The sequence below is a fragment of the Aristolochia californica genome, unplaced genomic scaffold (genome assembly GCF_029961685.1).
Source record: "Aristolochia californica isolate CCGP_79_NKW_82.1479 unplaced genomic scaffold, dmAriCali1.0.hap1 SCAF_15, whole genome shotgun sequence".
NCBI classification, from domain to species: Eukaryota; Viridiplantae; Streptophyta; class Magnoliopsida; order Piperales; family Aristolochiaceae; genus Aristolochia; species Aristolochia californica.
The window spans coordinates 2,062,496-2,084,780 of NW_027181826.1; the positions used below are offsets into that span (position 1 = coordinate 2,062,496).

Consider the following 22,285-nt stretch of genomic DNA (forward strand, 5'->3'; position numbering starts at 1 on the left):
ACCTAAGGTAAAAACACCTTTGATAAGTTTTAACATGATTTTGTGGAGATTATATTGTATGAGGTATCTATACAATGAACCTAGCTTGGTGGCTAGTAAAATATATTTGAAATCATAAACAATGAATATCATAGGTTAAAATTTGGTAGCATCATATTCTTCTAAATCGGTGATATAGCGTATACAACGAGCTTGGCATGTTGATCATATATCACTTATATGTTTGTTAAATTCGACGGAATCGGTAATATAGTGGGCTCAATCGAACCTTTCATAAATATTAGAGAAATGCTTTCGAAGAAGAAGAAAAAGTCGGGTATTTGAATATTTAACATGTTTATACAACAAAAAATCTTCTCGACATTAATAGAGAAGCTTGACATGTTTATCATATAACACTTATATATTGTGTATTAGGTGACACACCTCACATGTTCAATAAGACAACATAGACCTAAAAATCGATCTTGTATCGATTATACTAAGCCTATGCATTGAATCTCGGTGTTTAATAAAAAAAATTAGATACAAAACCAAAGTGGTGTAATTAGAACTTAATTAATCATGACTAATTAGTTCAGATAAGCAGTTTATTGATTGAAAAATGGTTCAAATCCATTTTTTGAATGCTAGTAAGGTATAAGTGATCTTGGTGCAGGACAGTTATGGCAGTTGGGAGAAACCCTATAGTGTTGTCAGTTGAGAGAAATCATTTGGAACCTCAACCGCCAGCATGCAACAACCAGATAATTCGCCCAAGCAGCAGCGTTCATGCAATCAGACATCACCCACCTCGCCGTCCTCTTCTTTTTTTCTGCAAACGGGAAAAAAATAACGTATAATCTTCTCCATCAGACCCATACCTACCACGAGCACCCTAAGGATTTGCTCCATGAGAACGAGAGGCTGCTGACGGAATCCAATCATATTCCAGATTCAGACTGGAGTGTAGGATTGGTGGAAGAAGCTGCGGAAGGTGAGGTGATAATGATTGGCACGGCCGCGGTGAGGCCCATACTGCGTGTCCGGCGACGGCACAGGGAGGGGATGGAGAAGCTCCTTTGCCGGCCGCCGACCAATCATCGGGGAGGATGGGTGAGGGGGATTCTGCCATGAGGGGTGTTGAGGGTGTGTTGCGGGAACCAATCTTCCCTGCAACATGGGCACAGATTTAACACTCACGAGGGATGTTGCGAGGGGAAGAGGGTTGAGTGTAAGGGAAGAGAGACAGTTGCATATAGGAAGGGACCACAAATGTCTCATTTAGGTATACTTTTGGAAATTAATTAATTATGTATTTAAATTATTTTAAATAAATATAATTAATATATTAAGAAAATTATTATTGAAACTACTAATTAGTTAATATTTAGTATTTAGTAAAATATTAGTTGATAAATTATTAAACATAAAAAAGAGGAAATATATATTATGTATTAAAATAAAACATAATTAAAATATAAGAGTTAAGACTTATTTTTAAATATAAATCAAATAAAAATTATTTTACTAAATTTCTTACTAGTCGTCGGTTTTCATAGGTAAACATTTGATTTTTATCAAGTACTTGAAATTATTGCTCAACCTCAGGTAATTTTCTTGACTTTTTTAAAATTTTATGGGCATGTTATAAGCTTGTATCATGAGTTTCTCCAAGTTCCAAACAACCAAAAATTGTACAATGTTGTGTTCCTTTGTCATTGTAATATGTTGTGTTCCTTGTGGTCTCCTCTTTGTTTATTTCTTGCAGTGAATATGAGAAGGCAATGGGTGATGAAGAAGACCCGAAGACTTCTCGTTGTCATCAAGCAATGATGCCTCAGCCTTGCCAGATCCTTTTCCGCCTGTGAGGTAGGTGGAGATGCTTAGTACCTTGCAACGCTCAGATGAGGTAGTGACTAATGCTACGACATCAAGGGAGGTACCCTCCCATTTCCCTTCCCCCTTAAGAGAGGTGATACACCTTTTATTTGGTATTATGATCTTAACATAAATATGTTTTCTTGTATTGCATTAATTATTATTTTTTTTTAATTTTTTTTTTGGCAATGTAGATAGGGGAAGAGGGTGCTTATGGTTCTAGCTATGGGTCTTCAAGGATCCACAAGTTGTTCTTAAACATTTCCCTACCCAAACCAAATGGAGGGGCAATACACTAAATTCCATTTGGTCATTTCTATATAATTCTTGTAATTGGGGCCAATAGGTCTATCTTGGACTATATAATTCGTCATTAGGATGTAGCTCACTACGGGGTTGTAGTGAGGGGCAGTTCATCCCTTTTAGACTTCATCCCTTTTAGACAACAAGACGTGGTCTTGGTGTTGGGTTTGAAAGGCTATGGCCTGTATATTAACTTTTGTGGGGATGTTGGAACCAACACAACACTGTAGAGACTTGTTGGGAGTGAACTGAAAGTAACAATGACTACACTCATCAACAAGTTCAAACCCTTGTTGAGAGAAGAGAGAACTTGGGAGACATTGTTGATGTTTATGTTTTGATTATTTTGTTATTTATGCATTCTAGTAAATGGTTAGACAAAGAGTTGTTTAAGTCTATAGATGATATAAATATGCGTGGAGCCTATTCATCAACTTCAATTGTACATAAATTCATTATAGATACTAGCTTCAGCTTATTCCCAAGAGGAATGCAACATCATTTGCCCAATACAGACATTTCTTGGGCAGATATATGTTGGCACTAGTAGTATGTAGTCTCAACTACTTACTTATTTGTTTTATGTTAATATCAAACTAAAAGTGAATTTTATTGAAATTGATTGACGATTGTTGTAGGGAAAGTTCAAAGAGTATATGACCATTTATAAACCTTCAGTGTTTGGCACCTTCCCTCACTTGTAAAGGTGGATAGATATGGACTATGCCCATTGAGGCACAACATTGTCAAAGGTACAATTAGCATAGGCTTCAAAGGTACTCCAAGCGGATTTTACATTTTTTTGTAAACATTTGTACTAAATTGTTGATTTAAAGCCAATTTTTTTTATTGTAATAAGTGCTGCATATAAAAGCATAAAATCACACAAAATGGTTTGTTGCTTGCTTCACGAAGCTCTAGCACTCAGACCAACAAGGATTCCATAATACATATACTATTTAGTGAATGTCACAAAGTGTATGCTTTTATATATAGCCAAAACCTGAAAGTGTTTTTTTTTTCTTGTTTTACAGGTACCCTTGGAATCATTGAGTGATAGGCTTAAAAGATAGAAGGATTTAGCAAAGTTGGTAATGTAGTTCACTCGTGTAATATAACAACCTCACCATGAGGAAGGGATGGAGCCCACAAAAGAGACGCAATTGAGCTCACATAGGAGCAAGAGCATCCTGTAGAACTTGATTGGCAAGTTGGGAAAGGAGACCTTCCTTTCTTTGGTGAGTGTGTGAAGAGGAAGTAGACAAAGAGGGGCACCATGAAGCACCATAGATGAGCAAAAATTCTCACCACATGAAGAGGTCATTGAAGAGCAGCCAAAGTAGAGGTGGAAGGGTGGTCACTTTCAAAAGTCACCTTATGTCAATCAACCTACTAGGAAAGTGTTCTAAGGAGAAGTGATAAATAGTTCCTCATTTGATTGAATGAATTGTTAAGAACTGATTGTTACTTGCTAGAGTTGTATTGTAAACAATACTTGAACTCATACTTGAGTTCAACTTATGGCATGTATTTTTTTTCATACATGTGTTTAAATTTTTTTCTACAAATGATTTGTAATAAACTCCTGAAAAATCTTCAAGAATTACAATCATGTCTGTGACATTTAATAGTTCTACAATCGATAGCAAAAAATGAGCTAAAAAATAACGAATACATTGTTTAATAATTTGATGCAATTGTTCTTCAATGTATGAGTCTCATTAAAAACATCAGAACTATAAAATCAAGCAAATAAGCATTAGAAAATTGGGTTTGCAGAATGATGAAAAATCCAAAATACACTAATAACTGGTTATGATTTGAAAAGTAACATGTTATGCTTTAGGTCAAATTCAAAAATATGACCAAATAGCAATTCATTTAGGAAACAAAGATACTATGAGGCGATGAGCCCCATTGTAGCAATATGATGTAAGGTCTCAGGAGTTTAGGTTAAATAGAAGATTATCCACTATTAAAACACTAGTCGTTATGGTTGAAAAATAATACTTCATCATTTAACAAAATAGGGACCACATTAAATTCAAAAATTATAAAAATTATGTATTAAATCCCATTTTTACTATTGAACATGATGGTAGGTCACTTACACATTTTGGAGACCTTCAGGCTGAAATTTTGGCAATATGAATTTTTTAGCATGGGCTCAATTTCTTTCGTAGTGTTGTGCTTCAGTATGATGCAAGTGGTCGACTTCTTAGATAGTTTGATGCTTTGTCTACCTTAGAAGTTTTTCTTATTCAACTCCTTTTTAAATTCAAAACCCATTGTTGGGTAATGGTCGACTCCTATCAAATTTTTGTTTCAATGTGGTCAACCCTTGTTTGTGTGGTTGACTCCGTCAGACTTTTCACATACTGTCTACTTATCCACTAAAGTGATTGACTCTTTTTTAAATTCAAAACCCACTGTTGGGTAGTAGTTGACTCCTCTTATGAAGTTTTTGACTGCTTCAAACTTTGGCACTTCAAGACTTTCTGCTCAATCACTAAAGACTTTGACTCATTTTTAAATCCAAAACCCACTATTGGGTAGTGGTTGCCTCATTTTACCAAAATTTGGTTCAAAGTTGTCAGCTCTTGCCTATGTTGTGTGGTAAACTCATTTGGACTTTGGTACTTCAAGACTTTTTGTTCACTCACTAAAGTGGTGGACTCCTTTTAAAATTCAAAACCTAGTGTTTAGTTTCATGGTTGAGTGGAAACACAACTTGGGCCAATTGAGTTGTTGGGAAGGGCTCGACTCTTCTATTTTGGCTACATTCTTTCCAACTTGCCTTCAATCCGATCACCGGAATGACGAATCCGAACTCAACTCCATCGATCCAACTCGGATTTTCATATATCCGAGTTGGGTCCTAAGTTCTAGTTAAAAAACCATGGTTCTTATTACAATAGGCCTATTTTTTCTTTGTTTTTATTCAAAGCATGCTAAAAGTATTTATTATCTATTTATTTATATGGATAATTGGGTAAATAAATAAGTAGATAAAAACAAAATCATAAAATACAAAATAACAGTAAAACTATATCAATATTATACAAGTTATAGAAATAGTTATCAAACATATATAATATAATTTATGTGACTAAATATTCTTTAAATCACGTCATTTTTATATAAATCAGTTTTTCCGTTCTTTATTCAAGTAATTGAGTAGTTGAGTACAAAATAATACCTATATTCTTTCTATTTGATTGAAATTGGGTTAAGATGTGTGTTCCATATCCATGGACAAACACAGGTGCACTTTAGGGTTTAGCCCAATTTGACCCAAAAAATGTGAGTTTACGTTTTCTTCCTCACCCCATTGTCAGAGTGGTTCCGTCCACTCTTGTAGGCAGTAGTTTTTCGCACCTAACAGATCGGTCTTTTGGGTGTATTGGCTAACCGCTGTCATGGCATCAAAGCTGGGCACACCACTTTCCATGTTCGAATCCCATTAGAGGCGATAGAGAATGGGCGGGGTGGGTGTCATAGTGGTTCCATCCACTCTTGTAGGCAGTAACTTTCCGACAACTTATGGTGTTTGACACCCATAGCACAAGGACAAGTTTACCTAATATAACCTAATTAACTTATATTTTTTTAAAAATTATAATTGTATATTTTTAGAAAATTATTTTTGAGAAAAGTTTGTAATTTTTTATTTATAAAATATAGTAATTTTTTATAAATTAATTTTAACTTTTTTATAATATTAAATAAATAATAGATTGGGATATGGAAGGGAAAGGGTGGGACATGGCAAAAAAGTGAGTGGGACAGGGTTGCGGAGAAATCAGGATAGGATCAGCATTGTAGGAATGGGAATTATTTCGGTTCTTTTGCGAAGTTGAGTTTGGGGTCAAAGTTCAGGTTCGAGTTTGGGTTTTTAAAAATCGCACCTCAACCCGAACCGTGCACTCCCTGAGAGAAGGGACGTCCTCCGGACCCCGATTGGATCACCTGTCGGAACTCTTGTCTGTTTGTACAAGAGACGGTTAAGAGGGCCCCGTGCGCCGGCGAGTTACGAATCCCTTACCGCCAGCCCTCGGCCGTAAATCCTCCACCATAAGTCGCCGGTACGCCAACGAGCTCGCCGGCGAGTGCCCTCTGTCACAGGCGTCTTACTGAACAGTTCGGGTCTCCTCTCTGACCTCCATTTTTCACCGTCAGAAACTGTTCTGTTTCAGAGTCTTGCGCTCTGTCGACCATTCAGTGCAGCACATGAGCTAGCTTCTTTTGGGTTCTCTTTCTTTGGGTAAAAGTCAAAACAGGCGGAAACGGATATACAAAGAAAGATAGCAAGAAAGCATTGGAGAGATTTCTCTTCAGGGAGAGAGAAAACCAGTAAGCATAAAACACAGAAACTCTGTGATTTCTGGGAATTGGTTGGTCACGAGTTTAATTTCTTCGTTTGGGGATGGAAGGTTTTGGATGGCGGTGGAGTACAAATGCTGCCAACCGGAGTTTTTCATTGGCGTGGTGGTGATGGTTCTGTTGGCGCTGTCTGCGGGACTAATCAATACTTAGTAGGCCTTAAAAATTTCTACGTTGTGGTTTTATTTGCTTTGATTATTTTATTTATTGGTTTTACTTGTTATGCCTGTAATGGATTCCATTTTAATGCTGCAGCTATGGAGGTAAAGATCCTATGCAGGGCTAGTTGGATTGAACATCATGTTATGTACTTCAATTGTATAGCTGAAAAAAAAAAGGAAGCAGAAAGTTTACTTCAATTGTACTGGGTCTTCAGATTGCTCTTTGATCCATCTACTTCATTCACATGAATCACATCTCGAACCTCAAGAACTACTCGAGAGCTCCAAATAAAAATTCCTCTAAGATGGAAGATGCATCCGTTGCTCCATTTTCCAACCGTCTCGTAGATGTAGAAGTAGCCAACAGACTACCTTTGCTGTTTGTTGATTGAGGTTCTACAGGAGACGAATTTGATTGGTTTTTGACATCTTCCGGCTTTAACTTCGCCCTGGGGTGGGGTGGGTAATGCAGCCTCGTAGATGAAATTACAGAGTTAAGGCCACTTGCAGATGTATTAGTTGATAAGTGCGAAGGATGTTGAGACCCTAAAGATCTCAGTGGCATTGACATATTTGTGCTACTCGGAGACGACTCCTTTTGCCGGTCAGTCTCACTGGTGTTGCCCGGTGGTTTTCCAAACGAAAGAAACGTTATTCCTTCAGGCGGTGCACCTAGAGTGGGTCTTGATCTTTTCTCAGTTAGCCGCTCCTTTGGCTGCCTATCAAGGGAGCTTCCCAAAGGAGAGGGCGCATTTGGACTAAATGAAAGAAAGGTTCTTCCTTCAGGTGGTGCACCTAGAGTGGGTCTTGGTCTTATGTTTGTTAGCTGCTCCTTTGGCTGTCTATGGAGGGAGCTTCCCAAAGGAGAGGGTGCGCTTGGACTAGTTCTTTTAAATAAGTTGTTGGTAGCCATATCAGAGTTGCTATTGTTGTTGAGTTGCTTTTGCAAATTTGCTCTGTCATTTGACTCCTTCGATGAATCTTGTGATACTGGAACCTGACATGTGAACCCAAAGTTGCTAATTAGTTGGCTACAACAAGGCATGTGTGTTAACAGTTTGTGAATCAACAAACAGGCAGTCAAGGCAGGAAAGAAAGATTACCTTGTGAGAAAAGAAGCATGAATCACCCCTGATGCAAGTGCCTTTGGAAGTATAATTATGACAAGGGTACTTGGAGAGCTCATGATCATATGGGCAATCATCCCCCCTCAAACATGACTTGAGTGCAAAATACTTGCATGGCTGCAAGAAGTAAATCAACACAGGCATGAACTAAAAGAGGCTTAGCAGAATAAATTTAAAGAGAAAGAGAGGCAGGAAATAGGTTGAAATTTTGTGTTCTTTACAAATGGAAACTTGTTATTTTTTAATCAACATGAAAAAATCATCCTATAACATTTAAAACATCTCCAACACTGCCACCCAGAAGCTCATGCAAACGGATCAGACCAAGTGGTGACAAACAAGGCATATTAAAACAGAATCTAAACTGGGATAAATAGCAATATACTAATAATACGTATAAGAATAATAAAGTTAAGAAAATACCTGTGACTTTGTCAAAGGAACAGTATCATGTGAAAAGTTGCACTTGTCACCCTGCGAGACAAAAATAAAGCCTAAGACACAGAATGCAAAAAAACAAAAAAAATGAGAAAGAAACGTATAAGAAAAAATATAATTTCCTAAAACAGGCAATAACATGATTATCACACATTCCTTTTAAAAAAAAACATGACTCTCACAGAGTCTGATTGAAACAAAAAAGAACATCCATAGCTGCCTACACATCAACAAATGGGAAGAACATAAATTCATACTCCCACCCAACATGACCAGTGCACTTTTCTGTAAGGCAAAGCAGGTGCTCGCAAGTATAGCTACAAGGTTTGTGGTTCTTTAAAGATAACCCTTCCAGTGGGTTTAGTTTACTTTCTAGTTGCATAACAACTTTATGATATTTTTCAATAGATGTGTGTCACCAAGCCAGAGATCGACATGTACAATCTCGGCTTGGGAAGCATCTCAATTGCCAGCTGGTCCTCAGAAAACAAGCTTAATGTTTCCCTCCTGATCATGGGAAACACCACCTAGTCCTGCAGGGCCTGAGTTCCCCAAATTCTCTGTACATTGATTTTAAAAACTCCACTTGACCTGGTCCATTGCCAACCCCACTCAAGATTTGAAAGAAGCAGTGGACATGTCCAAATAAGAATGCAAGAACTTGTTAAGGAGTATCAGCTTGTAATATATTCTTACATAAACAACAGGGAGACAACAACAGGTACCAATGGCATCATTTGTATAAATGTCATAAAGTGATCCGTGTAAGAGCAACTATAGCAGACCCTTTAATGTTCCAAAAAATGAGCCAATAGTGAATACTACTCAAACTCCCTAACTTCAATCTGCATTCTCAAATGTGAGTGCTGAAGGCAAATTATTTATCCATCAAAAAAGACGAAAAGGGGAGTTGGTGAATCTTTGTTTTGGCATACAGGTACCTAAGGGGAACATTAGAGTTGGATAACATACAGACTACTGAGTAAATATAAGATGGAACAAGTTTATAGACTAAACAAAGCCAAAGAAGCATCAAGTAATCCCACCATCACAAAGACTGATATAAAATGCTCCAAATAATGTAGTCCACAAATTATTCTAGCTGGATAAACAAGTTTACCATGCACACACTCTATAATAGAATAATGACAGGAGTTGATAATCCCCCACCTGTAGTCAAAACTCAATTATCATAATTTCTTTTGGCGCAAGTTTCTATAGTTTGGTCATCTAAATGTGTTGCAAGATGAGTATCTATTATACTAGGAACGGAGAATGCTAAACCAAAACTGAACAAAAGATGTGGCAAATATCATCAAAATAAAGATGGCAGCTGTAGGCTGAAGTTTAATATGTATTTGATAACAGGTCTTCTTGAAGGGCTTGTTCATAAGACAGTTGGAAAGTCTAACAAAATGACATAACACAAAAACAAATCACGACCTGTTGGCATCTTCCTTTCAGGTAATACTTGCAATGGTTCACAACTTTAGGTTTTGAGATAGGCTCCAGCTTCAACCTCTTAACCCCTAGCTTCCTATTCATTTCTGCTCTTTTTCTCTTCTTTGCAATCTGGAAGAAAAAAAAAATCAAACATTATTTACAAGTCAAATGCACCACAAAGAAGACATTATCAAGCAAATGCATCAAGATCTATGATCTCAGGGCATACGGCCAACTTTTTAGTCATAAGGCCTCTTTGTTGCATCCTTCTGCATATATATAAACAATTTTCTCAAACCCAAAATGCTTGTTGATCATGCATGAAGGTGAGCTATGAGGAAATATTTTAAGTTTCTGATTGAGAATTATTTATCACCATTTGTGTAATATTTATGCTCAAAACTAATTCTAAACTTGAAAGGAAGAGACATTCTGTTTTTCCACCTTTTATCTTTTCTGATTTGTTATTAACTGCGATAGAAACAAAAAAAAACCAGTAAAATAATTTCTTACTTTCAGCATTGAAAATTAGTTTCATTAGATGTACAGCAGTAGTTTGGAAAAACCAATCCAAATGTGCCCCTTCCAATAAACACTATTAAATCCTATGAAAAATTTACATAGAATAATTCAACAAAGACATGCAAGTACAACCAGTTAGTTGGGTTTCTGCAGTGGCCACTTAGAGGTATGCAGTGAACCATAAAAATGACCTTGCAATTGACAAAATATCAATACACTGCATAAGCAGAAACATCAAATAGAACTATTTACCTTCTTTTTGGATTTTCTTTCTTCAGTCAGAGTCCGTTTTTTCTTCTCATGAATTTTGACATCCTGATGACCAATGAAGAACTAAATTAGTCTGATAAGACTATAAAAAAAAAAAAAAAAAAAAAAAAAAAAAAAAAAAAAACAGGATTATAAAGGACGAATCAACAGAAGGAGCAAATATTATATTAGGATTACAAAGGACGAATCAACAGAAAGAGCAAATATTATATTATTTGAAATTCCAAAGGGAAATTATTATGTATTCTCATGGAGGTACACATGCATTTTTTAAAATCAAACTACTTTACCATGAAGAGCTGTAACAGATAATTGTTGAGTAAATCCTAATCCAGTTATTCTATTGAAAGATTTTTGCTTTAATTCCTCATTGCAGAAGGTCAGGTAAAGTGGTAGACAAAATCCAACATCACTGACATACAAAATTCATGTGATGTCATACAGGTCAAACATTGTGAAAAGTGCCTCAAGGAACAAATACATATACCTAAATAAATCTAACCATATGTTGCATGGCTAGCTGTACCAAGATACTGCCCGTATATCTGGGAGAGCCTACTTCCAATTAAAAACAAATAAAGAGAAAACTAAAAGTTGGCCATAGTTTGTCAAACTGGCAATTTGGTTTGATAGAGAAATGAATTTCTACTTTTCCAAGGTGTTGAGCCTCCGGTATCAACCCTTTGGGTTTTTTCTAATTGCAAGAAAAAAAAAAAGGATAAGAGATTGTCAGTGACTATCAAGGGAATTTCTGCTCATCTATGGTATATGGAAGTCTTCCAGGCCATCACATGAATCATTGGTATGACCACAGACTTTGACGAAGAAGCAACTTTAGGCTGAAGAATTGATGGGCTAAGAGTCCACTTATTGATATCAGAAGCTTTCACTGCCAGGCTTGAAATCCCCACACAAGTAGGACACAATACCCATCAATGAGCATGAGGAAGATTCAAACAAAAACAAAGAGCAAGTGACCTCTTCCTAGAAGTTGTGATGCAAAAGATAGAATTTGGTGCCTCCTTAAAGAAGTGCAAAGAAGATATTGATGCTTCCAAGAAGAGAATCAAATAGTTGAAAGACAACAATAGAGCCAGAAATATGGAATGTGTGACATCTGGGCATCCACAGCAAAAGAGCAATAGCCAGAGAAACGATAAAAATATATATATTTGTGGTTTTATCCAAGAAACAAAATTAGCCAACCTGAGTAGGTTATGCTAGAGACATTTGGTACACAAAAAGACCAAAATGGATAGAAGCCAAAGCAGAAGGTTTGGCAGGAGGCATGGCCATTTTCCGGGACCATCGACAAGTGGAAATGATAAATGCTGAGGTAGGACAGCATACACTAGCAAGTCACTTCAGATCAGCGAAGGACGGGTCTTCGGCTGCTTTATCAGTATACGGACCAAACTGCCACTCACAACAACATGCAATGTGGGAAGAAATTCAAGCTATTCTAAACTTATGGCCCTTGCCACAGGTGATTGGAGGGGACTTCAATACCATCAGATATCGTTTTGAGAAAAAGGGAAGTAATAACAGGCACAGTACATCAATGTGAAGGTTCTCTGATTTAAAATCAGATTACGCCCTTATGGAACCTTCCGTATCAGGGGCTCAATTCACCTTGTGCAATGACAAATCCCCTCCAATAATGCGTAAGCTAGACATATTCTTAGTAAACTAACAATGGCTAGACTTATATGGAAACTCAGCAAGGAGAATTCTTCAGACACCTAATTCAGATCATAGCCCGATTCTTCTAAAAACATCCCCATAACTGCTGCAGATTTGAGGATGCATGGCTAATGGAGAAAAGTTTCAAAGACACTATAATCCTGGTTGCAGGAATGCAACAATACAGGTACAACGGCTTACCAATTCAGCCAAAAACACAAAATGTTGAAATAGGAAATCAAGGGATGGAATGCAGAAAGAAAGATAATTTTGAGAAGGAAAAAAGTTGTCTCTTACACAGGATAAAGGAATATGCATACAAAAAGGGAACAACAAACACTCACTATGCTGAAAAATATAGAAAGAGACTTTGGCACATTCGCACGAAGGTCTTCTTAAAACTGGCTATATGCAGTTCATCTTCAACCAATTTAAAAAATGCACATTGACACGAAGCTAGTTCCCTTTCATGGCCCACTACATTGACAGTAGTAACCCACCAACTCTTTGTGGATCCCAAAGAAGCATTTGAAACCAATGTCAACCAGGAATCAATATACTGGAAACAGAGAGCAAGATACAGGTGGGTGAAAGAGGGGGATGGCAATACTAAGTTCTTTCATGCAATAACTTTGGCACATAAACAAAGAAACAGGATTTCAGCACTCAGCGAGAACAGCCAAACCATGGTGCAGAATGTGGATATCACCAAAGAACTCATTACATACTTCTCTAACCTCTACCAAAAGGAGGGAACTTCCACACCCTTTTCTGAAGGCCCTCAATCTGAAAACTTTAACAGAGGCAGAGGTTCAAAGTTTAGAAAAACAGTTCACGATGGAGGAAATAGAAGAGACCATAAAAGCCATGCCAAGTTACAAAGCACCTGGTCCAAATGGATTCACGGCTGATTTCTACAGAGCTGGATGGGCATTTTTGAAAGAGGACATCATAAAGCTATTCGAAGAATTCTATGAACATGGGATCAAGGCCAAGAGTATGGATTCATCATTCATTACTCTGATCACCAAGAAGGAAGGAGCTTGCTACCCAAAATAATTCAGACCCATCATTCTCATATCAAGCCAATACAAGATCCTCTCGAGAGTGCTGAAAACATACTAAAACAGATCCTGCCATCAGTGATAAGCAGCAACCAATCAGCCTTCCTACGAGGAAGACAAATCCTGGATTCAGTCGACTATACATGAGTTCATGCATCACTAAACAAAAAAGGGTATCCAAGGAGTAATTCTTCAACTGGATTTTGAAAAGGCCTTTGACAAAGTAACTTAGTCATCCTTGACTCCTTAATAAAAGCAATGGAATTCTCAGTGAGATGGAGGGGCTGGATACAAAGTTGCATATCATCTGCAAAATTTTCGACCCTCGTCAATGGCACGGCAAAAGGATATTTCAGCAGTACAAGGGAATTAAGACCAGGAGACCGTCTTTTATTAATCAACGTTGTTAGCAAGGCACTTTGCTATGCTGGACAAGAACAAGGAAGGTTCATGGGGCTGCAGCTAAAGAAACAGCAGCTAAACATCCTAATTCTACAGTTTGCAGATGACAGCGGTGCTATGCAAGGGATAATTAGAACATATCTTAAACATTAAAGCAATACTGAGTCTATATGAGATATGTTCGGGCCAAAGCATCAACTGAGGAAAATCAGGTATGGTAGGCCTCAATCTCAGTGGCTTCATGCAAAATCAAATGGTTCAAATACTAGGCTGCAAACCACTACAACTACCCTCAACTTACCTGGGCTTACCACTCTTCTATGATAAGATATCCAAACATCACTGGCAGCCAATTCTAGACAGATGCAAATGAAGATTGGGAACATGGAAAGGACAACTACTTTCACAAGCATGCAGGACCCCACTACTCAAAGCCACCTTATCAAGCATCCCGATTTATTACCTGTCATTACTATCCTGCCAAGCAAGTGTGGCATCCAAGCTAGAAGGACTCCAGTGTAGATTCCTAAGGTGAGGCAGCTCAAGTTAGTTCAAGTACCCACTGGTCAAATGGAATAAAGTTTGCTCACCAAAAGAGCATGGTGGATTGGCCATAAAAAAAAAATAATAAAAAAAAAATCAAAGTTTTGGAAGAGGCGTTGTTAGGAAAGTCGATATGGAGGTATGCCACCAAAAAAATGATCACTATGTAGACAAATAATTGATGCAAAATACAGTGGGAACCCCCAGAATTGGCTATCACTCAATGGTCCTCTTAGCTCACAATCTTACATGTGGATATCAATATTGAAACAGAACCAATTGGAGCAGCACCTTACATTCCAGGTTAGAGCTGTATCTTTAGTCAAGTTCTGGACAGATTGTTGGATATGGGATAGGCCCTCTTGCCTAAAATTTCAAAGGCTCTTCACACTAGCCCGAAACAAACAGATTTCAGTACTGAAATCCTGAGATTCAGACACAAGCTCGAGCTGGAATCTAAACCTAAGGAGGAATCTAAATGATTCAGAAGCAGAGGATGCTGTGAAAATACCTGCACTAACAGAGGCACATTATAGTTCAATACACGGACAGGATGAAATAATATGGAAGCCTTGCCCCTCAGGACAGTTCTAGGTGGGCTCTTACTACAAATGTCAGATCTGTTTGGAACGCCATGCTTATCAAATTTGCCATCCATCTTTGCATGCCTAATTCTGTTAGCCTCCTCTTCCAACAATGACTTTGGTGCCCTCTAGCCTTCTAAGGGAAAGCTTTACGGAAAGCAGCTTTAGCAGCAACCCCCTGATAATAGAACATTTGAAGCCAAAAATTGCTCAGTGGTGGAATGATACAAAAGGAATCCACAGTGGATTACTATGGGCAGGATCAACATGGCTTACCCCCCACCCCTCTTCCCAAACTCCGTCATTCAAAAATTTTGGGGCAAAGTCAATCAATTTGGCACCCCTAAACCTCCAAGTGCTAACAGAATGGCAACCCCCTCCACCACCCTGGTCCAAACTAAACTTTGACAGATCCTCAAAAGGAAACCTAGGCCCAGCCGGAGTAGGAGGAGTCTTCAGAAACAGCCAGGGCCAGATTTTATTGACCTACAGTGGTCCAGCCAGTTGCTGAACATCAAACGAAGTGATGCAGGATCCCAAGCTCACTTGAAAAGCCTAAAGCTATTCAAGCATTGACTCAGTGGCCCCTCTAGTCATAGGGTGATTCAGCTCTGGTTGTTGGATGGGGAAGCAAAAAGATTTCTGTTCCCTGGGCTATCTGGAAAAAATTTTAGGAGATTTCTGATATGCTCATCAAGTGGCGCATTGCTTGGAGCAAAGGGGCCAGATCTGCCGACTCAATTGCAGACAAACTCGCTAAATCCAGAGTCTCCAAAGCTATCCTTTGTACCGGGGTCTCTCTTGATCTCTAAATAAATAAATAAATAAGACTATGTTCTTGTATCTTTTATTGTATTCTATGATGTATCGTATGATGTACATGTCTTGTTTCAGCTTTCTTAATAAAAGCTTGCACCATTTAAAGAAAAAAATAATGCCAATATCGAATACAGACCTAGTCCAACTATCTAAGCAGCTCTCGAAATACTGCAATTTGATCTGTTATAAAGATATCATTCAAACGCAAACTGCAATAATAAAAACGAAAACAGAGCATGTGATAAAGGCAAAATCTTCACTATACCTTTTTTTCAGATTGCTCCCCTTGGTTTAGAGTCAGGCCTCCCTTTGAAATTGCTCCATGCAACTCTTCAGTATCATGACCACTTACACGTTCATGCATTTTCGCCTTGTTCCCATTGCAGCACACATTCTCCTCCTCCACATTGAAGGAACTACTTTCCACCATCACCCCCCCTATCATGCTGGTTCTTGAAAGAAGTCCAGTCTCAGATTGGCCTCCTATTCCTTCATCCCTAGAAAAAGAGGAGTCCGGATTATCAGTTTCTGTTTGTAACTCATGCCCAAGAGGGAAACCTCCTTTCCTGTATAAGTAAGATGTTCCTTTGCTTTCTACCCTCTCTTCAGAAGCAGAAGCAACTTCAAGAAGTGAGTCCAGTAGTGGAATTGAAATTCCTGAATCATCAGAAATCTCACCATCTTCAATCTCTTTATCACCAGTTAAATTTACAAAATCATGTTTAGTGCTGGTACAAACCTCCACTTTCGTACTAGAAGAATTGGTAATGGCATCGGAAGTTACCATACTTTCAAGGGTTTTCCCTTCACCAATGCAATTTTGAGATTCATCCAGTTCAGAATTTTCACCAGCTGTTGAATCCTTGACCATTGTCAAGTTGGAAATTTCAGAATTCTCATTATCATATTTTCCCGTGTATTGTGCTTCTTTACACACAAAATTCCTAGTTTTTCCAGCAGGACTTGTTCCACCACAAAGAGTTTCAAACCCACAATCCACTGCTAATGTGTTTCCATTGGTCATTTGCTCATTTGCAGCTAAAGTAGTATCAACTTCCATAATACTGGAACAGATACCACTAGTCCCTTCTCCCAGCATTACATGCAAATTATGGCCAAGAGAACCTTCATCATTGAGAGTCTCCCTATCTGCCAACAATTTCTCAAAATCAGTTGTATCAAGACCTTCTTTACCAAAGACAACCCCTCTGCCACATAAGATTTCATTTGGGGGACTGGCTGCTTCAGTCATTTCATCAACTAATGGTTCAAAGTCAGTAGAAAAGCCATCTACTTGAAAATTTGCATAATCCACCAGTCCATGATCCACCTCTCCATGAATCGCTTGTCCTACGGTACCAACAAAACTGCTTCCTTCAGGAAAGATTTCATTTTTGGCACCAGAAGTTTCAGAGTTTGGAATTGTGATTGGATTATTAGGACATGAATTGACAGGCATCTCACTGAGCAGATTATTGCACAATCTGCTGTTTTCAGAGGGAACGGAAGAAACAGGGAGTGGTTTGGAGACGCTATCAGGCTTGGGAGCGTCATCAGCACAGTGGGAGAGGATATGGAGGAGAGTGCAGACAGTGGTGCTTTTGAGACGAGGCCTGAGACCAAGAGAATCACGAAGTTGATAATGTCCAAGCATCTTCTTCAATGAAGCCTCCCAGTGAAAGATTCTCAACCAAAAAGCTGAATAACACTGGTCTGCCTAATTTAGGACAAGCACAAAAGTAAAATCAGTGGACGAATTAGCTGGAAAATAGGTAACCAAATTAAAATAAGAAAACAACATTAACAGAACAACAACATCACCGGCTTTGCAAATAAAAACTCGTGATACTCGCATCAGTAAATTAAGACCAACAGCAAAAATGAATGTGAGAAACCTAATTTAACACCAGCATTAGAAAAACACAACATAGCTTGCTTTGTTTCACAAACAAAATAATGCCGTAAGTATAGAGTCCAAAAAATGCAAAATAAACTCTTCCATGGACTGAATTTTATTAAAAGCATCATAAGTATTGAAGGTTCCCATCCAAGGAGGGACATCTTAGAAGAAGCATTAGAACAAACAGGTCATAGGTGGTGGGGCGGGGAGAATAGTCGGTGGCCCTAAGAGTAGTTGAGCATGGGCTGTGGCAGTGGCAAGCCAATGGTCACAGTAACTAAAGGTTTTACCAAACCAGTCCCAATTGCTGAATAATAACACTCTACACAATTAGCTCCACCACCTTTGTTGCAAAGGCTCTCACAGTAGAGCTCCAAAAAAGAGGAGAAACATGTCCACACCTTCGTCGATAAACAGTGACAGAAATTCTCGAGAAAAAAAGTGAAGCGATCCTAAGAAGCATCAGAGACAGAGAGAAAAAGAGAGCCAGAGAGATGAACCACCTCAATGAGGAGAGCAACGAGGGAATAAAAATATGGTGGAGATGTTTTACCGGTCTCAACGGCAGACAAGTTGCCCGACTCTCAGGGCGCTGACGGTGGAGTTTTTTGGGCAGCGTTATGAAGTTCTTGCAAGGGCTGTGAAGTGGCGACCGTCGGGGGCAGCTTCATCGTCGTTTAGCCAGACATAAACACAAGCACTTGATTTAAATCAATCTTATCAAAATTGAACCACCCATCGAACCGGTGACTGTTTGGTTTTGGTTCAGCCAGGTCCAATCGAGTTGAATAGGTGGTTAGACTAGGAAGACATCTTCCAACTATGTGACAAATTTCTAATAGGATGCCTATTGTAACTCTTCACTCTAGCTTGAATTTTTGCCTACAACATAAATATAACCTATGATTAATTAAATAAATTAATGACTAAGAATTAAAACCAATGATATAGTTTAATTAACTTAGCTTAGCCACAAATTGCAATGGATAAGGACAAGATTATTAAGTCTTTTACGCTCGATCTATTCATTTTTTTCATGTGAATTTGGTACCAATTACGACCATAGCTAGATGCTCTACATGTTTGACTCAAAACTCGAATAATATTTTTTTTGAAAATTTATATAGAAGAATCCCTAGTAGATTACTAAATTCATTGTCATTGACATCTAATATAAATTTGTTCTTTAGAAACTCAACATCACTAGATTCAACAATCGCATTAGATATAGCTCTTGTTATTTTGAACATGTTCTATAAACACACTTTTATTACTCTAGGACCTAGCTTAGTTCTTTTAGGACTAAGTACCCTACTATAAGTCATACCTTAAAGTACAACAAATTGAGTTTCTATCTTTCCACAACTCATACAAGCTAGTTTGGCTCTTTTTAGAAGGAATTCTATTATAAATATGACAAACTAAACTCAATGCTTCACTTGATAAGTTTAAAGGGAAACCCACATTAAGTCTCATAGAGTTCGTCATTTCAACTAAAGTACAATTTCTCCTTTCTACTAAGTTGTTTTAGAGAATCTGGAGAAATATGTTTTTTTTACATTAGATTTAAGCTTGATATTATAGATTTTGGAAGAAGAACACTAGGGTTAAAAGAGAGTGAAAGTAGATAATGAGAAGAAGAAGGATGACGAAAGAAGAGTTGCAATAGAAGAGGAAAACCGAGCTTAATCTTTGTCTTCCATGAGACAAACTACATTACCCTTCCTCTTAGGAGTCCATAACTCACATGTACAGTGTCATAAAATAATAAAGAAAACTCCATTACATACTATAATTTCAATCTACTTAATTTCTCACTCTCCCCCTAAGGTGGAGTATAAATGACAAAAGCCAGCTTGTTATAGAAATTATCAAATACCCTTTTCGGAAGTGCTTTAGTAAAAAAAATTCAAGTTAAATAATTGATTGTATGAGTATCAACAAGACCTTTCATCATTGTATCATATATAAAAATGACAATCCACCTCTATATGGTTTGTCCTCTCACGGAAAATCGGATTATTGATGATATAAATTGCTACTTGATTATCACATACCATCTCCATAGGTTTCAATGTGTGAACACCAAATTCAGATAATATAGACTTGACCCACATTATTTCTAAAGCAGTACGTGTCATTGCTCTATACTCAGCATCTACACTAGACTTAGCAACTAATTTTTGCTTCTTAGTACCTTTCCAAGGTACCAATCCTAGAAAAAGTACATTATCGACTAGTAGATCCTCTATCAATCAAAGAGCCTACATAATCAGCATCTTAAAAAGCACTAATAAGCAAGTGACTATTCTTTTTATATAATAATCTTGTCTATGGAGCTCCTTCTAAATACTTGAGATTTCTATACACCGGCATAAGATGAATTTTCTAAGGTCTCTCTATAAATTGGCTGAAAGCACTTACTACATTGTGTCTTGTCTTTAAGCATATGGTGTTCAACATATAACAATTACAGTAAACATCCCAACTCTTAGTAAGATAATGTCTTCAAGATGGCTAGAATTTTGCCGATAATTTGGCAGAAATTTGTGCATGAAAAGACTAATATTTTTATAGTCTAAAAGGAGTTAAATACAAAGGTATACCACCCTTTTTGACTGAATGTCTTCAAGGGATCACATAGCTTTTGAAGAAACATAACAGAAATAAACTTAAAAAACTACTCAAATGAAAACACAAACATTTCATTTAAAACTACTCTAAATTTTAGAAATTTAAATTTCAGAAACATTTATTCACTAATTATAATCACTTAATCTAACAAATTATGTACATATAAGTAATACCCACCTTTTGTTTAATACAAAATTAATGATTTAAGAGTCAATGAGTCGAGTGTTCAATGAAATTCCATGCCTGGTTGTGTATTCATAGATAACCATTCGGTCTATGTCTACCAAAGCTTGGCTTAGCTTGTCAAATGTTTGACCAAATTCCCAAAAGGAAGTTGGCTAGTGGCAAACCCAAATTTCTTTTGCAAGTGAATCCAGGTCCACGTGAGGAAGACAATCTGTTTTCTTCATCTTCTGAACAAGTTTCCAACATTATTCTAGTTGTTCCTTCTTCTCATGTGCAGCTAAATGTAATAATATGTCAATTGATTAGGCGCACATCCTTACTTGCAAAACCCACTAATGAGAGTAGTATAAGTTACTACATCTGCTCTGCAACCATTTCTGCCCGTATCTACAAAAACCAGCATGGCCTCTTCCATACTATCTTTTGCACAAAGTGCTTGGATCTAGATGTGTATGAAGTAGCATTTCATTCGCTTTCTTTTCTTCCATCTCCTTCAAAAGTTCATACCCACTCTCATTTTTCCTGCAACTGAATAACCAGATAGAAGATTGTTGTAAATAATATTAGGTTTGTTGAATTTAAGATCCCATGATAAGGTCCTCGATCAAGCTAGTGAAAGAAGAGATGAAGAAAAAAGGAAAAGAAAAAAAGAGAAAAAAGAAGAAGAAAAAAAAAAGAGAAAAAGAAGAAGAAGAGAGAATTTGGCTAGAGAGATGGAGAGAAAGAGGTTGGGAGAGGAGACAAGAAGGGTGACGTAATAATTTACTCCATGCTTTGAAATTCTATTTATAGTTGTAGAATGAAATTTACAATAACTACAATACCTTTTTAAGGCCGCAAGCTTTGAAAAGGGAAAAACATAAATAGACATATATCTTCTTAGATAATTACACCATTGTGATATCCTTACGAGAAAGAATTTTAAAGTACCTCATTTGCTACCTCTTTGACGTGGAGAAGGTAATTACAATGATACCACTTAAAAATGTCTTTCAACAAGGTTCAAACCCGCTTCATTTTTTGGTAAAAGATATTCAACCATTGCAACTTGTATGGATGAGGGTGCTTAAGAGTTGTGAGCTCTAGCTTTTCAATCATGGAAGTACTGGCAACATTAGTGCAACTACCGCCATCGATAATAACACTATATACCTCTTCTTTCACGTAGCAGTGAATATGAAAGATATTATCCCGTTGTACTTCTACTTGCTCTTCTTTAGCTGGCAAACTTAAGACACCTCGTGCGACTAGTCCAAACATGTCACCATTTTCTGCTCTGAACTCCTCATCTCTGACGGGGGCATCCTCCAATGGTGGCATGTCATCTAGATCAACTTCGTCTTCATATCCAATTTTACTATTTTCCTGAATCATTATAATTTCTGGTTTAGATATTGGCTAGCTATGTGTTCTTTTTTCTAATATATAAAACATTTAATCTAACTAGAATGAGTCAAATAAGGGATGATTTACCTTGAGAATTTACGGCAGTGGTCAAACATCCGACAACAAATATATCGGCTTCACACCCTTATTTTGGCATTACGTCGAGCACTTGATTGCTTCTCCTCCAGCTTCGCCAAAGCAAATCTCCTCGTCAACACGATGAAGACCTCCGGACTGATTAACTCGGGATTCTATCAGCTCATTCCTCGAATAAGGTCCCTGACGGGTAGGAATTGCCTCATTTTTTCCAAGAAGTTCAACCAGAGCCGAGGGTTTCAGCATCTGCACAGCGATTCAAGACCCGTTCGACCGAAGGAGGTGAAACAAGTTCTCTTCTTGCTGCAACGCAAGTTCGAGCAAGGGAATCCTAGAAAGGAATTTCCGCAGGATCATTTCGACATCGGACGAGTACCCAACGTGGTTGGGCTTTTCAAAATGTCGGTCGTTTTCATCTTTCTGGCTTGAGACTGTTGAGATTTGTAAGATTGGTGACGAATTTCGACACAACGAAGAGGGC

At 37.7% G+C, this 22,285-nt stretch overlaps 1 protein-coding gene across 1 annotated transcript; it reads right to left on the reverse strand.

Moving 5' to 3' along the window:
- Positions 1-6,843: 6,843 nt before the first annotated feature.
- Positions 6,844-18,162, reverse strand: LOC137951782 (zinc finger CCCH domain-containing protein 7). The gene is made up of 7 exons (XM_068798692.1): positions 18,056-18,162; positions 15,868-17,319; positions 10,490-10,552; positions 9,716-9,844; positions 8,258-8,308; positions 7,811-7,951; positions 6,844-7,704 (listed from the first exon to the last, which is right to left on the reverse strand). The coding sequence occupies exons 2-7, from the start codon at positions 17,254-17,256 to the stop codon at positions 6,979-6,981; spliced, it is 2,499 nt and encodes an 832-aa protein (XP_068654793.1). The 5' UTR covers positions 17,257-17,319; positions 18,056-18,162; the 3' UTR covers positions 6,844-6,978.
- Positions 18,163-22,285: the final 4,123 nt, after the last annotated feature.